The sequence below is a fragment of the Stegodyphus dumicola genome, chromosome 12, assembly GCF_044657685.1.
Source record: "Stegodyphus dumicola isolate Sdum_Otavi_A_Nest chromosome 12, ASM4465768v1".
NCBI lineage: Eukaryota > Metazoa > Arthropoda > Arachnida > Araneae > Eresidae > Stegodyphus > Stegodyphus dumicola.
Window position 1 is genome coordinate 23,540,543 of NC_140779.1, and position 17,270 is coordinate 23,557,812.

Consider the following 17,270-nt stretch of genomic DNA (forward strand, 5'->3'; position numbering starts at 1 on the left):
TTTTCAGCTTCAGAAAATATCAGTTGTATGCAATTAATAATATATTTAGCTCAAACAGGATTGAAAAGAACCCAATGGATGATAATGGATGATAGTTAAGAATAAGTTTTAAAAAAAAGAAAACCCAAAATTTCCACACTGTCAAACATAATATAGGAAAAACGTTAAATCTTCTATATGATTTAACACAATAATATATTTAGTAGTTTACAGAGTCCCAGCTCATTTGAAATTTAATACCTACCCCTAGAACTTTTGTTAAACTCTTCACATTTTACCAGATATACTTTACACACACACACACACACAAAAAACTTTACACACAAAAAAAAAAAAACTTTGTCATACCTTTTTTCCTTATAATATTCCAACTATAAGCAGCTGAGTCCTGATTTATGTCTTACAAACTATCAAAGCATGTTATCATGGCTTGGTTAAAACACTTTGGGACATTAAGTATAATATCCTTTATTTTCCTTGTTTCACGAAGTAAACCAAAAAAAAACAAGGCTGTGAGATGGTATAGGATTATTTTGAAGCCTCCTAAAATCTGGGCTTCAAGCCTGAACCTTGTGAATTCAGAAGGTAATTAGGCCCTGATCCTATTTACCACTTTTAAAGCAGAAATTGAACTTTTATGTAAACTTAATGTGCATTTACCCCAAAAAATTGCACTAAATGCATATAACGTAATTGCTACATTCTGAATAATATCTCCATTAAAATGTTGTCTAAGATACAAAAATTACACTTTTATTGCATCAAAGTAACTTCAAGCAGTAAAAATAACAGTATTTATTATAAATAACATTTCTACTTAAAGGCGACTTACATTTAAAAAATAGTATTCACTTATAATATAATAAGTTAGTTAAATAGCATTCTACTCAAATGTGACGTAAAGAATAAAACCATATAAAATTTCCTGCCTACCTTTTCCACATCTGGAAAACACTCCAGATTTTCAAGTTTGGTTAATTCATTGTTATCTAGAATTAACTGTTTATAACCCACACCATCTCTTTTCTCGAGTTTTTTCAATCCAGCTCCAGATAAATCCAAAACTTGTTTTTCTAAAAGAAAATATAATTCAAATAGTTAAAATTAAAACAGTTTGACAGCAAATAACCTGCAAAATATCCAGCAATTTATTTCGAATTAATATATTGAAATTATTATTAAAAATCAGACACAAAATATATTACAAAAGAAGACTTCTAAGCGCGATATTCATGAAAAATAAACACAATACTTAATTTTGAAATAAAATACTTCAGACGTTTAATTATAAATTACAGCTAAAAGCAATCACAGAATAGCAATATGATAGAACTATGGTCTAATAGAGAATAAAGAATAAAATAAAATGTCTAAATAAAGAATGATTTATTGAAATTTTAGTGGTACAGTTCTTTTAAATAGTATAATAATTATGATTTGAAAAATATTAGTCGTTTCAAAATTTTCCATACCATTGACCGCCATAACTAATATTCTGCCATCTACATCAAATCCTTCAAATCGAAATCTTCAACAGAAAAGGGATAAACGAAGCTACAAATTAACGATTCTTCCCTACCTATTCTCGGAGATAGGCGCAATAAAAAAAGACGCTTGCCGCGCCCCGTTTGTAGTTCAAAACGCGCAATTCCCTAAGCTTATTCCTCAAAAGCTGCATATTTCAAAAAGCATTTTCCATCACGATAATACTGTGAATATTTCTCATAGATTTCACCCTGCTAAATCCAAAGATGATATTAATTTTTTACAACCGCCCATCAGTTTTTAAGATGATAAAGAAAAATGAGCTAATTCTAAGCTTTTTATAAATTTTCAAAATTTGTAATGGACTTAAAACAAAATAAACTGAATCTGCCTGCTTGAGAGGATGGTGCCTTCATGCAGCACTTTCTAGGAGCAACTGACTCGTATTCACGTTACACATTTGCACGGCTTAATTTCTAAAATCAAAAGTTCCGGAGTCCTTTGTTATGGCATTAGGAATGCTGAATAAAAAATTAGTAATAATAATAATAATGAATAAAACAACAAATAACAAGTTTCAAGGGCACATTAAAAATCTGCATTTAAAAAAATATACAATCGAATAGCAAAAGATACCAAGCACCACAAAGAAACATTCGTCACCTCTACAATTTAGCTATGAAAATGATTGCAGAAACCGAAAATTGCGAGTGCATAGTTTGTGAAATAATTTCTGACACTTCCACATGAGTCGCTCTCTAACAAATTGAGTATCAGGCCCTTAGTGACAACGTGGAAATTGTAATATTTCCACGTTGTGTTTTAGAAATGTGCACTCGCATATTGTTTTCTGATATTCAGGTCTATTTAGTTTTTACTTTAAAGCTTCTTTTCAACAATTATGTTCGAAATCTTTGCCCTCAGTTAATGTCTTGAAAATTTTCTGTACGTCTTCTTTTTTTGCACATCTGTATGGCAACATCTTCTGTACTCCATAACAGTTAATGGTGACTTAGTCGTACGTCGTAGATTAAAGAAAGAAAAATGAAGTGTGTATAATCCTATTTCAATCTATGTAAATCTGAAATTTCTGTAATAATGTGTACTTATTATTATTGTTATATTTTAGGATCGAATTGTGCGCGTTTAGTGGATATAAAATTTATCCTGGTCATGGAAAACGAATGATTAAAACAGATGGCAAGGTAAGTGTAAATTTGATGTATACATTATTGAAAACTCTTTGCACTTTAAATATTATTTGTGGGAAGATTGTTACTTTCCTATTGTGTTTTTATGAGAAAATGTTATATACAGTGAGCTAAAACAGTACACACCAGGTAAATTTGTTGTACCAGACATATGAATAAATACAAAACAGACATATTTAATATGTGACTAAATAATTGTGTTTAAAGTATGAAAGTATAGAAAAGTAACATTTGAGCTGCCAAAAAGTATTTGCGCGCATGCAATAAGATTAGTATTAAAAGAATTATTTAACACTGCAAATATTTATTTTGCATGCCCTTTGCTTTAGCTAGAACTAGTAATTGTGTGAGCATAGATTCAATTTTTGAAAAGTCTGCTGATTTGTAGCCATTTTCCCCTAAGAGTTTGTTTTCTGTTAGTCTTAAGTGCTCAGTAAACAATCCAAATTATTTGGGAAGCCAAGTGTTGTGCAGAGGATGGTTTGGCTTTTCTATTAACTGTTTGGCAACAATCTTCATGAAAACTAATCTTAGCATTGTTTTGTATAATTACTTATGACACTGAACAGATTATGTGAAATATATTTAATTTCTTTCATTTTTTATGACCCAGGTTGAGTTAAAATAAAAAAGTGTCTTGAGAAGTCTGCGATACGAATAAGAGTAAGTAGTGGAAACAAATTAAAAATTCATGCATGCTGAGGACTGTGAAGTCTGACATTGAGTTTGGAATGTAAAAATAAATAAGAGCATACTTATGCAGATTCTACTGCCGTAATATTTGTGTAAATCAGGGTTTGAAATTGTAATCTGACCAGAAATCTAAAAGACTAATTATGTATATGTGCTTCCTTGCATGTAACTGAATATCTATCTGTAGCCAAAATCTAAATTTATCACAGGTTTGGCGATATTCGCAGAAATAACCTCTTTTTAATGACAAGAATAAAACACTTCCCCAAAGCTAGTTTCGTCAACATTGGGGTTACCGAAAAACCTATTTCACGAACAATCGCTTGGCAATTTCAGACACAAACCAAGGGGTACTCTACAGTAAAGATTAAACCATGTGTTCACCACATAATTAAAGCATGTCCAATTAGGAATTCAAAGGTCTGCAGATCGAATCATGGATAGGGCATTGCTTATTTTTTATGCTTCATTCTTCAAGTAAATCTAATAGTCTATAAAATTTGAATGTGGATGAAAAGCTTATTTAAATTGTTAGTAAAGAGACATTTAAAAAATAATATGCAGCAAAACCTAATAAATGTTAGTTCTGTGTTTTGTTAATCTTGAGTATTTAGGGGATAAGTTTCTTCTGTAATAGCATTCTTTTGTAAGGCTCTCTTTTGTTTCCTTGTTATTCATCCTCTCAAAAACATTTTTTAATATGCGTACTTCAAGCTCTAATCTAATACTGGAAAGCAGATGTTTTGCGGATCATACTAAACATTCACTTGATAGCAAAGAAAAATAGTGATAAAGCAGTTCCCAGAAGTTAAAGGAAAACAATCAATTTTTGCTTTTCTAATGAAATTGTTCAAAAATATGTGTATTTCTTAAAACTCAGTTATATGAAATTTTGTCAGATATTTCATCCAAAGTAGTTTTCACCATTTGGAAATAGGATCGTAATCACATGTAAAGGGCCGTCCACACGAGTACGCTCGAAACGTAACTGACGAGCGTAAAAGCATCCAAACAACTACACTTGCGAAGAGTGCGTTTAACCAATAGAATTATTTTGTGCAAAAAATCACGTGACGCTGTAATATAGTCAACAGAGCTGTATCTTATTACTTCGCTGTGCTTCTGTATGTTTGCGGCAAGTTGTCCGAATCAGATGATTTTTTTTATAGCTGAAACTTTATTATTAAGCAGAGGCAAAACCGCAAAAAATGGCAAGAATGGGTTCGGAAGATTTATTTAGAGCGACCTGTTGTTTTTTAATTACTTCAGGATGAGTATTGACCAGTTTGACAGACTTGCAGGATTAGGATTTATAAAATTGGTTTGGAATACAGTATACAAAGAGAATTTAATTACTTATCTTTATATACACCATCCGCCATGTAATAAAATCAACTTCATATTTTTTAAACTCCCCCCTCCCTTGGTCTTTTGTGTTTCTTTTTATTTATTTTTGAATTTAGAATGAGGTTCAAACTTTGTACAATTTATGATAAAATATGCAATAAAGTAAAGAGATAATTTATAGATGATATATGATAAAGCGATGCAAGTATATTATTACGTAAGGATTTTTATTTGCAATGCACATTTTTAAACTAAATTAAAAAACAATGAATAAAATAAGAAATGAAAACAATAATAATAGGTAAAATAAGAATATAATGATTCATGATTAAATATAAGAAACACATTTCAAAACGAGAAAAGCTAACAATTATATACTGTCTGCAGTTGAGGTTCGAGCTCGCCACCTCTCCATTTGCAAAGCAGCATGCTGACCACTCAGCTATCTGTGATAGCAGTATTTTGTGAAAAGTAATGTAACAAGTCAAAGTCGCTGCAAAGGTAATTTAATTAAACTTCACTGAATGACACAAGTTGTAACTTTCCTCCAAAATTTCGTAATTGTATTTTATTGAATACTCTTTCACAGTCAACTGCTTTATTTTAGAAGTTGTTATATTGCTGAAAGTTTTTGGTGTATTTAATATTGAAATATTTATAGAACTTTTTATTACACATGATGTAGCCAATATTTATAATAATTAAGGAGAATTTTGTAAGGCAGAAACTTTGATTTCGTAGAAACTAATTTATTTAGGTTCCTATTACTTACCGTGTTATAAATAGGTGAAGCATATGGATATACTGGTCGGATCATTGATTTATAAATATACAGTTTTCCCCTTTAATAAGAATTAAAAATATATACCAATATATATGGTTTGAGAAATCTGAAGATGGTGTGAACAATGCTGATTATTTTATTGCTGTATGCAGTTATGATATTTCTAAGCAAAAACTCATCTCTGTGTTTCTGACACCATATTGAAACGGGTAAGGAAGGAGGTTTTTTGATTATGACACGTGATAAGAACTCCTTCGGCTATTGGCTGTACGCACGCGTCGCGGATAAAGTCAAGGGTCACAATGCCATTTTTGTGCAATTCTGGGATTTTTTTTTTTTTTTTTTAGTGAAAATAGGTCGATGTGCACATGGATACCGAATATGTGCAATTCTTAAAAACGCTTCAAGCAGTGGGCGATTCTGCACTTTCCTCGTGATTGCAATTCACGTCTTGACAAAGTAGAATTTGTTGTTTTATAAAAATGTGTTTATTCTAAATCCTGTTGTTACATAAACATATTTTGCTCTGAAAAAAGAATCTTTGATGATAATTAAGTGCCCCCTCAGATGTAAACAGTAGTTTAAAAATTTTAATATAAAGACCACAAAATATCTTCGGAAAATAAGACACCTCCAAAATCAAATCTATTTGTTTCCTTTACTACATTCAGAAAAGATGGTAAACATTTTATATTATAACAAATTTTGCTGTTGTTAAACATATCAGTAGTTGAAGCCAGCATGTTTTTATATTTTTTTGACATGCTCAGACGTATTGAATGCATATATGATGTGCCATTTTGAAATTTCGTTGTGTATAAATAAAGCTACGTAAAATTGCAGACAATAAAATGGTGGATATCAAAATTTTTTCTTATGAAAAAGGGGGGAACTTTAAACTTTTAATTGCATTGTACAAATTTTAAAAATAGCTTTTTATGTATTATTAATGAATATTTATTAGCTGTTAATGAAAATAATGAAGTTCTCCATGAGTAATTCTCAGTAAAAGTTTATTTCAAAATAACTTGCAATTCATTCAAGGTTGTAACAAAATGCATAAATGGTAAAACTGGATATTACGGTCCAGTTTAGCACGTTTTCAAAGTCACTAAATCGGTTATTTTCGCGCATTTTAGAAAATCTCTAATCACATCAGCATATTAGATGGTTGCGAATTTGAATTAATTCTGTAAACATGCAAAAAAGTGGAAAAGTACAGAATCATCTGCTGCTTGGCACGTTTTTAAGAATTGCTTATACTCTGTATCCATGTACACATCGACCTATTTTCATTTAATAAATAAGTTAATAAAATTAATAAGTCAAAGAAAATTGACAAAAATCTAATTCTTCTTACTCTTTTAAAAAGTGATAAATAAGTGGGTGATTCTGCACTTTACCCTCCAAAATAAGTGCGATTTCGCTTCATTTGGCAACTGGACCGTAATCTCCAGTCTACCAGCGTAAAACAATGCTGCCATAGTGCCATTATTATTGCTTATAACAAATGTGCCAAATTATAGCATATATCTTGGGGAATTATTAATAAAATAATTTATGATGGCATTCAACATTTTTTCAAAAAGTTTTAAAATACAAATGTTGGGAATAAATCATAAAACATGGAAATTTTATTTGGATTTAATCTAAATTTTTTTTTAATTTTGGAAGAAGGAATTAAGTAATTTTTTAACAAAAGGGATATTAATAAATATATACCAAATTTGATTAACATTGAGAAATTTTTTAAAAACTAGCTGAATGATTTTTACGAAACTAGCACAATTTGAGATGCAAGATCGAAATATGGAAAAGAAACGGTTTGTCATTTCAAAAAAGTACTTTGTGTCAAAATACCTATGTTGGAACAATGCTGTATATAAATCTTTTAAGTCACTGTCTTGAGACTTGAAAAATGCAAGTTAAATTTCATCAATTGGCCCAGTAAAATTAAAAATATAGGCCTGCCTTTCCCCTTCTTTTTGACTGCACAAACTAAAATATGAAATTATAAGAGAAATTTGATTAGGAAGTAAGTTATGTTTTGTTTTCTTAATTAACACCTAAGAAATCTTGAAAAAATATCGAATTCATAATATTAACATTAAAATGTTTAAAATTAAGTAAAATGTATGTAAGCTATGGAATGCATTTTATTAAAGTATTTAAGTGAATGAAAGTATGCATCTTGGTTGCTTAGAATATTGAATTTATTTGATACTGGTGATCAAAGGTGAAATCATTATAGAATATTTAGAGTACTACTGTTCATCATGAGATCTTACTAACATACCTTTACTACAACTTTTTAGTTTATAAAATTTTTACCACTTGATGTCTTTTTCACAAAAATGCATTTGATTTTCTAGGTATTCCAATTTATGAATGGTAAATGTGAAGCTTCCCATATGATGAAGCGTAACCCCAGGAAGATAACATGGACTGTTTTGTACCGAAGAAAGCATAAAAAAGGTATTGAAGAGGAGACCAGTAAAAAAAGAACTCGCCGTACAGCAAAGTTCCAGAGGGCTATTGTTGGAGCTAGTTTAAGTGATATTATGGCTAAGAGGAACATGAAACCTGAAGTTCGAAAAGCACAGAGAGAACAGGCTATCAGGTAAAATATTTCTGCTGTGTATGTTAATAATAGCAGTTTGTGAAAATACTATATGAGAAATGGCAGTATTTAGTGAAATTTATATAAATATGATGACTCCTTTCAAAGATGATATGAATAGTTTAGAAAAAATGGCCATGCAAATTTACCATGTTGAAAGACTTTTTAGTCTGGACTTAGAATTTTAAATGTAGTCTATTGGATTATTAATGTTGCTATATCAGTAAGGATTCAAGTTAATTAAACCTAAGTAGAGTGACAGATAAACGAAAGAAAAATTTAATTTTCTGAATATTTAAAAGTAAAGGAGATAGCTGGTATAATGAAATGGAAGAAGCTAGTTATTTTAGTAAAATGTCTTTCACTGTATTCATCCAGTCAGGTTTGATGACTTAATTTTATCTTTTCATTGTTTCTTTTTCTGAAACACTGTTATGAAGTAAATGGATTGTCTTATTTGCTAAATTGCAAGTTAATTGCTTTCTTAATTCAAAACTGCAACTGGTTAAACTTCCTTGATCAGCAATAGCTAAAGCACTGTTCCACAGGTGTGAACAAAGCGAATGATTCTTACAGCTTGCAGTTGATGGGGAATTTTTAAATTCTCCCTGTAAACTCTGACAACCATCAGATTCTTGCCGAAATTTCCACTAAATAATATCAGCGGCCAATAAAAATTATCATCTGGGGTCTCGATATTGACTTGCATACAGAAGAAATAGCAGATATTCTAACATTCAAAGGATTTATCATGCATGGAGTCCAACTTGAGTGAGAGTGCCACTATGCAAGATGGCACTGCTTATTATAGTGTCAAAGGCAACCGTCTTAATGGTTGTTGAGATCTGAGCTCATTGTCACCTTGTCTTCTGCAAATCATATCCCAGGATCTCCACAAGTTGGCAAATGATTTCGAATCAGTGATGGTGTAACTGTTGGTACAGGTGTGGCAGCTCTTGTAATTACACGATCATATCGTGAATTGGTGTTCCATGACGTCCCAAACCGCTGCGACGGCTGACTATACCTTTGCTGAGCCATTACAACAATCATTCAACCAGTATGCCTGTTCGACCAAGTGGCCTTGTTTAGACCAAAGATGCGACCCCTGTCAAAGTCTGGCAACTGTTCGTAATACCATTGAGTACATCTTAAAGGCATCTTTCGTAACGATGTCATGTATCCAAGCTGTCAGTGCAGTTGTAAATGCTCGATGTGGGCTAGACCTGCCATTTGTGTATGCCACTTTTTGTAATTACGGCTCAATTTTTTTTTTCTGGTTGCATATATTTTGCATCTGTGAGTGTATTGTCTTTTGTAATCTTCAACAGACATTCTTTTGATCACTGCTCAACCATGCAAGAGGGACATTTGCTGTTTACCCTTTCACTACCTTTAAACTCTCATGTAAATTTCATGATACTTTTTTCTTTCCAAGCTTACTCTCATCAATTTCACCTGCCCTTTCAGATCTGAGTGTCTTGCTGTCAAGCACATCTCCACACCTACCCTTCTGTAAATCATATAGTCTGCCACAGTGTGGCCACTCACATGCATCTTATTCATAATGAACTGATTCATGCATTTCTGATTCCACAAGTTCAAGAATTAGACTAGCAGATTTGTCCTTTGGAAAATCAAGGTCCCTTCCCTGCATTTCTTTTGACCTCATGCTTGGAAGAACCAGCCATTTATACAGATTGAAAATTGTATGAATTATAAAGAAAATTGCTTCAAATGCTTTGAAAGTTCTTTTGTTACAATTATCTGAAAAAATCAATAACATGAAACTGACTGATGATGAAATGTTGCACTTAACTGATGATAAGGATATCGAAAAAGAAGTACTGAGCACTGAGTAATGGCTTAGGTAATTTAATAAAATACAAGAAGCTGAGTGGGAAAAAAAACTGAAGAATCAAATTTCGAAGCTAACATTGTTTTTGTTATGACTGCCATTCATACAGATCTGTCGTATCTCCTCTTTCATCTAATTGCCTACTATTTTGCACACAGGACACTCACACACATTAAAAATCAAGCCAAAATTCATGTACCTTTCTGTCGCACACCTTTGGCCCTTATCTTGCAACCGAATCAGATGTGCGAAATCCATGTATTCAAATCTTTAGACTTCACCCATTTTGTTTTCCATGAGAAGCAGGGTAAAATGACAAAAAGTATGGTTAAATAGTAACTCTAATTCAATTTATGTAAGTATTGAATATATTTGGTAGTGTACATGCATCACATTTATATTCTGTAAAGCAAGTTGTAATTTAAGCAAGATATAGTTTCAGAATTTTTGCCTTTATGATTGCTCTTGATTTTTATGAAAGCTTGTGTGGTAAATCTGTATTTAAAAACCTTAATTATAAAAATATGCTTAGATTTGAAATATGTAGTTAAAAAGTGCAATTTTTTAAGCAGTTTTGATTAAAAAATTGAACATGTAGAAGGTTAATAGAAAAAATATAACTTGTATACACATTTACTGGTTTTTCAAAAGCTAAATTTGTTATTTATCATATACGTAAATTTTGCTGACATTTCCCAGACACGAAACTGGTTACTGATGGAAAGTTAGAATATTTGTTACAAGTGACACATCAGCTAATCAATTCTTATATTTCTTCACGTGCATTTGTTATAGAATTTTTTAGAAATTTATACTGCTTTGCTAGTAAAGACAAACGTCTTATAAAATATAAGGAGTTATTAGTTTTCTATCTGCTGAAATGATATATTATGAATTTATGAAAAACTGCATAAGCTTTTAACACAGAACAATAAATGTTAATTTTATTGTAAAAATAGAAAACCATTGATAAAAGTATGTAGAAATCTGATTTTTTTAATCCTGTTTTAAAAAAAATGTATATATTTTTTTCACTGTTGTAGAGCTGCCAAAGAAAAACAAAGGGCTGCAAAAGCACAGAAGAAAGCTACCACTGCACCTCCAAAGGTAGAATGTTTTAATTATTTAGTTAGTTCATGTTTATGTTGTTATACTTTTGATTATACAGGGACTCATCTGCATTATATCTATACATTTAATATTGGGAAGGGTCTGTTTCAAAATATAATTAAGAAGAAATGCATGTTTTGTAAGAATCAAAGGGCAAGGTCATAAGAAAACTTCCAGGTTTTTACTTTTCCCTTTGTTTTGCTAAGATTTCTGCGGAAATGTTGTATTCTTAAATTTTTATAAAACATAAAAGACAATAATTTAAGAATTTACTATGCTTTCATGTTTTAACATCCTGATTTGCCGGCTCATATCACGTGACCCCAAGTGATCTCATCTCCCGTAACCTACGCTACAAAAATCTAATTCTCTCGGTAATTATCTACACTAATTTCAATTTAAAGCTTAATTTGGAATACAAGTGTAAATGCAAGAATTATTTCAATTCGTACGAGTAGCTTACTCAGAAATTATGTAAAACCGCAGTGCTTTACTTCACTAGTGCATTCTCATTAGAATTGATGAATTTAATCCTTGACTTTGCCTTCTTCATATTTTCGAGTGAGCAGTGTGATTGCATCCTAATTGACTTAATTACCGCGGATGACTTTATGGCATAAAATGAACTATCTGATAGAAATTCTATGTAATTGTATGCCAGTATTGAAAGAAATAATCAATCTGATAAGAAATGGCTGCGATTTGTTTTGAAAATAATGCGTAAAAGGTCACTAGTGGGTATATTCCGTTAGGCATCAGTTATACCATTATTGGCGACTTTAATCGCCTGCGCTGGCAAAACGGAAAAGTATCTAAATATTAAAAATTATATCGCAGGGTTGGCTTAATGCTTAACTGTGTACTGTTGATAAAAATTGTTTTATATTTCCTGTAGAAAGAGCAGTTGTTTCTATATCTTGATCAGTAGAAATTGTATCAAAAAATTATACTAATTCGGCGACTCAAGCTATGTTGACTGTATGAACAGTTAGTGTGGAAGATCATATCAGCTTCTATCTTTTTAAATTTTATTTCAGTAAACAATTATGTCTTTGTTTAGGTTAATTTCTATATATAGTGATGTTAAATCACTTTAAAATCTTTCATATGATTTGAATATCTGATGTTTTGCTATATATTTCAGCCACCATCAAATAATGTCAAATCCAAGTAGGATAAGATTTTATCACCAAGGGCAGATTACTGTATTGATAGTGCCACTGTTCATGCCCATACCTGGGTACAAGTCACCAAAAGCTGGTTTTGCAAAAACTTATATTTTCATTGGAGAACTCTGAATATGTAATACAAGAGTTATTGTGGTCCTGATGTAACAACACCTAATTTCTTTCTCAATATTTCATTTTTTCTAAATTTTTGAATTTGAGAAAAGACTCATGTCTTTCTTAATTTTTGTTATAATACAAATATTCATTCAAGGCAAAGGCGTAGCTAGAATTTTCAGCACCTGGGGATTTTGCATCACTTTCTGTATTCCAAGAATGGAAAGCATTTCATTCAAAGATTTGTAACACAATTTGGCATCCCATGGATGCTGCACCCGAGCATAGATGATCTCCTTGCCCCACCCTAGCTATGTCACTAATTCAGGAACTACATAAATTTAAAACTTTTTGACTGTACAAGGTTCATTTGAGACCTCAGACATCTCGATTTCTGCAGGAATGCAATATTTTGCTGAGGGCAGGAATTGTTCGGACTTGTCTGAGAAACTTGTAGAAGTCTGGTCATTTTGTCTTGTGCCACATCTCTGCACCATATTTTTTAGATATCCAACACACTTGGAATGGTGCAGTCATTTCTCACACTATAAATATAGCAGCACATAAACTAAGCATCTGAATCTATAGGAAAGCATGTATGTTCTATTTGCCAACATTATTACATACCAGGTAATAAACTTTTCCAACAAATTTGTAGATAATTACAAAAATGATGTCTAATGATTTCTCCCATTTTTTCTCACAAATATGAATTATTTTCAAAACACACAAAAATGATTCATTTCGGAACTATACCAACCTTTTAGATTGTTAGATAAAATGCGTATACATGAAAACAATAGGGATTTTATAATATTAATTTTCTAAATAGGTAGATATGCTATAATTAACCCTCTTAACTACCCCCTCCCCCCATTTTCCTCAGGAGCTGCTGTTGCCCCCATGGAAGGCTCCATTTGGGTTTGATAGATTGTGGCAAAGCCCTGGGCTATCTGTTTAAGGGGAGGAAGGCTTTCTAAAGGAAATTGGCTCGTATGCATGTTACACTTACGGGGAAAGTGCCCATGCTGCCATCCTGAACCCAGGATAGAAATAATATTAGACAGTTTTACCACTCTGCTGCTAGAGGGGTGGATGCATAGCTGCTGGGAACCTTTGTCCTTTTTATGTAACTAGTAAGTAATTGTTTAGGTTTGCTAAAAAAGCGGGGTCAAGTTTATTGGTGTGCGTCTGTATTGAAATAAAATTTAATTTAATTTTGCATGAAATAGTTAAGCTTTGAAATTTTCATGTTTGGGAAATACGTAAAAAAACTGCACTGACAAAAAATTTTTCTTTATCATGTGTTCAGTCTTGGCTCTTTTTTAATATCAAGTGCTAGAAAAAATTCTGTTGCATGTATATATGTGTATATTTCTTTTTTATTGTGATAAAGTAGTTTTTTGGGGGGACTGAGTTTGAAAAGGCTTATTTTGAAGATCTTATGAATTAAATAACTAGGGGGTCAGGTTTTTATTAAAACTATTGACAATTTTGCTGTATGATACGTCAAATGTAGTGTAGTTTACTTTCTAATCCATTAGGAACAGAAGCTGATGAAGCTTGTTGATCGTAATAGATTGAGTAGTGTTAAATTTCTTAATTATAGAAAATTTGCTATAGAAGCTTCTATATTTTAAGCATATATATTATTTATTTTTAGGTACAGAAAGTTGCTCAGAAACAGAAAGCTGCAAAACCTATTCAGACTAAAGCTCCTCGTGTTGGTGGAAAAAGATAAATCTTTTTGATGTCTAAATAAAATTATCTTCTCAAATAAAGGCTCTTGTTTTAATTGTGTATCAAATACTCTGAAGTATTTACTATGTGTTATTAGTTGAATGCTCAAAACTTAATTGCTTGAAAATTAGCTTTTACATTTTTGTTTTGAATGGCAATATTAGTTCCATTATGCATAATGCTAGAGAAAAATGTTAATGTAATATAAAAAAATTTGGCCATTAAAGTTTTCCATAATTTGTAATGGATTGGGGAGCAGTGTAAAAAGATATCCTTCTCAATTTTGGAGGATTTTTTAAGTCTGTATTTATTCTATTTTTTACCAGGGTAGGTACTAATATAGAATAAAATAATGGGAAAAGTTTTAGGGTAAAAATCTGATACATTAAGTGCAAACTTTAAAAATTAACAGGATTGAAACTAATTAAAATTCATGGTGGAAAACATACTAAATCAGGTCAATCTTCAATGATGCATCTAGTAGAGATAATGGTTCCAGTGCAAAAGATAATCATATCCCCCTCACCTTTCTGAAAGATGGAGTTCTGGTTTAAGGCTATGTTTTTTCTTCAGTGACTTCAAAATACATAAAAGTTTCTAAATTCATTTTTAAGTAGTAAATAAAAACATTTTGTAGCACACTTAAGTATTCTGTTATTGCTGATATGGATGTCTGCTAAGGAAGAAGGTAAATGATAAATCTCCTGCAGCCCTGCCCCAGAAAGAAATTGCAGAATGTTAACCACTGGTCGACTTTTTTTTTTTAAATGTGTTAATATAATTCTGTTTTTCAGTATTAATGTTTTATTTTTACTATCAGTTTGAAATTTGGAGTAATATTTCTGTGTATGTTGCACGAGGAAAAATTGGATAAGCCGAAAACTAGGGAGTTTCGCACAGTGAATATATCTCCCTGATAGCGGTATCTTCAATTTTTTTTAAAAAAAGTTCAGAAATATGTTATTTAGTTTAACGTATAAATTTTATCTCGGCATTCCATTGTTTAGATGAGTGTTTCTTAAACTTTTTGTTTTGGGGATCCCATAAACACTGCAGAAATCCGACACGCGTGTCATGTGAGTGAAACTATCACTTTCTTCACTTGTACTGCAATATACTATTGCAGGTCATTGACTTTAATTTTTAAAGTAAAATAAACATTTCTATTATTAAAAAAATGCATCAAAATGTTTTTCCTTTTTCTGTATTGTCTTATCTTTATTTTCAGATATATTATGTAAAAATATTTGGTAATTATAAAATTATTTTAATACTTTAAAGAAGTATCAAAATTGCTAAATTTTTGGTGACCCCCCTCTGCAAATCCTGTCTCAAGTTGGGATTTTGCATTGGTTTACTATAAATGTCATTTTTCAAATTGTTGCCACAAAATATCATTCTCTACTACTTTTAAAAGAAATCAGTTGATGAATCTGTATATATGTTCCTTGCATATTTAAAAAACTATGTTGGAAATACTTTTTATATTCCACCTGCCAGCATGTTGCCATTCAGTAAAATCTTCTTTCAACTTTTTTATTGAGTAACAAACTAAACAATTGAAAAGCAATAAACACAGCTCTTAATATTTTTTCTGCTTTTTATCAATTTAAAGAAATGTATTAAAATCATGAGAGGTCTAAATCAATGTTAAGTTGGAATAGTTTACGAGAAAGACCAGATTTGATATTGTTACACTTCCTGATCTTGGTAGAATTAAAAAGCATGTATATTAGCAGAAAAATTTGTTATCTTTCTCTTCAAGATTCATAATTTTTGTCCGGGTAAAGCACTGATGATACATACACAAGATGCCACAGTTTTAGCTACGTAAAGGATCAACTCATGTATGCCTCTGAGCATATGATGTAGGGCCGATTATTTGGTGTTCTCTCGTTCATGCACATTATATCTAAAAACTAGAAACAAAAAATGCCAAGGTTATCTCCGATTTAGCTTTAAAAAAAAAAGATATTCCCAGCTCTCTTACACTCAAAAATTCAATGCTTGAGTGTGCCTCTCCTATGCATCCACAAAGAAATCTGACAAAAATTGATGAGCTTATTCAAGACTGGACTCTGAATACCTTTACAAAGTTACTGAGATTCCATTAGAAATCGATTTTATTCGGTTAAGGATTACAAAAAATTAAGATCAAATTTTATTGTATTATTAAAATTAAGCATTATTTCTTTTCTATTTACAGAGCTTTTTTCTAAAATACTTTTTCAAATATGAGATGATTTTTTAGCTTCTGAGGCATCTTTTAAATTGAAAATCTTAGTCAATTTATAATTAGTGTTCTGTTTGGTTCATTTCAAATTAGAGCACCTTTTATTTTAATAGTGAAATATGTATGAAAATTCACCTTCACCCAATAACCAAAATTCAAGTTTGCTGTGTACGAGTTTAATTTTCATATCCACCATAGTCAACTAAAGTCTTTTCTAATGAAACATATCCAAGTGCAATCGACCAAGGCACTCAGCTTAAACATTCCTGCTCGTTGGTTGAATCCTTCATTCGTCTGAGTGTCTTGAGTATCAAAAACATTCATACGTCCTGCTGTATCTTTGAAAAACAATTCTGATGACAGTTGAGACACTTTCATATCAAAACCATGATTCAGTAATTTTTCTATCATGGCTCTGTAGGGACACATGTTATTACTGGTGGAAACAAGTCTTATTTAAGCTAATATCCACTTAGAACAAACACAATGAATGTAAAAAGAGATTGGTAGGTCCCACTTTACTTTCAGCCGTTTTGGTTTGCCATCATTTTTTAAAATTTTCACTTAGAGTTGTGTCTGTGATAAGTCAAGGTAGTTGTCTCCTCTTCCAGAAACATTGAACTCGACAGGACATTATTTTGATACATTCGCTAATGGGTGAAATTCAATCCACTGACCTTTTTCGATAACTGTTTGTGTGGGAGGTGATGAAAATAAATCCAATTCGGATGTTGTGAATTTTGGAGAATCTTAATAGAAAAACCATTACGAGGCAAAAATATCACACCGTTGCACCTTCCTGGCTTTAGACGAAATGAAGTGTTTAGGAGTTTTGCGCCTCCTTTTAAACCTTCCGTGACCAATCATCTCGTCTGCTTTCCTCGCTAATATTTTGCCGTCTTCTTT

At 31.4% G+C, this 17,270-nt stretch overlaps 2 protein-coding genes across 2 annotated transcripts in view; one reads left to right on the plus strand and one right to left on the minus strand.

The window, feature by feature from the left end:
- Nucleotides 1–2,084, minus strand: part of Cep97 (centrosomal protein 97kDa) — an 84,466-nt gene extending 82,382 nt beyond the window's left edge. Inside the window, exons 1-2 of the mRNA XM_085827547.1 lie at nt 1,473–2,084; nt 934–1,073 (exon numbers count right to left, since the gene is read on the minus strand). Coding sequence (XP_085683673.1) covers nt 934–1,073; nt 1,473–1,485 — 153 coding nt within the window. The 5' untranslated portion in view covers nt 1,486–2,084. The remainder of the gene's footprint in view (nt 1–933; nt 1,074–1,472) is intronic.
- A 371-nt stretch (nt 2,085–2,455) lies between these two features.
- RpL24 (ribosomal protein L24) lies at nt 2,456–14,172 on the plus strand. The gene is made up of 5 exons (XM_085827548.1): nt 2,456–2,534; nt 2,615–2,690; nt 7,893–8,140; nt 11,042–11,105; nt 14,055–14,172. The coding sequence occupies exons 1-5, from the start codon at nt 2,530–2,532 to the stop codon at nt 14,130–14,132; spliced, it is 471 nt and encodes a 156-aa protein (XP_085683674.1). The 5' UTR covers nt 2,456–2,529; the 3' UTR covers nt 14,133–14,172.
- Nucleotides 14,173–17,270: the final 3,098 nt, after the last annotated feature.

Excerpts from the sequence above, each read along its gene's own strand:
- RpL24 (XM_085827548.1), top strand. Across the intron at positions 8,141-11,041 it reads CAGAGAGAACAGGCTATCAG|AGCTGCCAAAGAAAAACAAA; the intron begins GTAAAATATTTC and ends TCACTGTTGTAG. Across the intron at positions 11,106-14,054 it reads CTACCACTGCACCTCCAAAG|GTACAGAAAGTTGCTCAGAA; the intron begins GTAGAATGTTTT and ends ATTTATTTTTAG.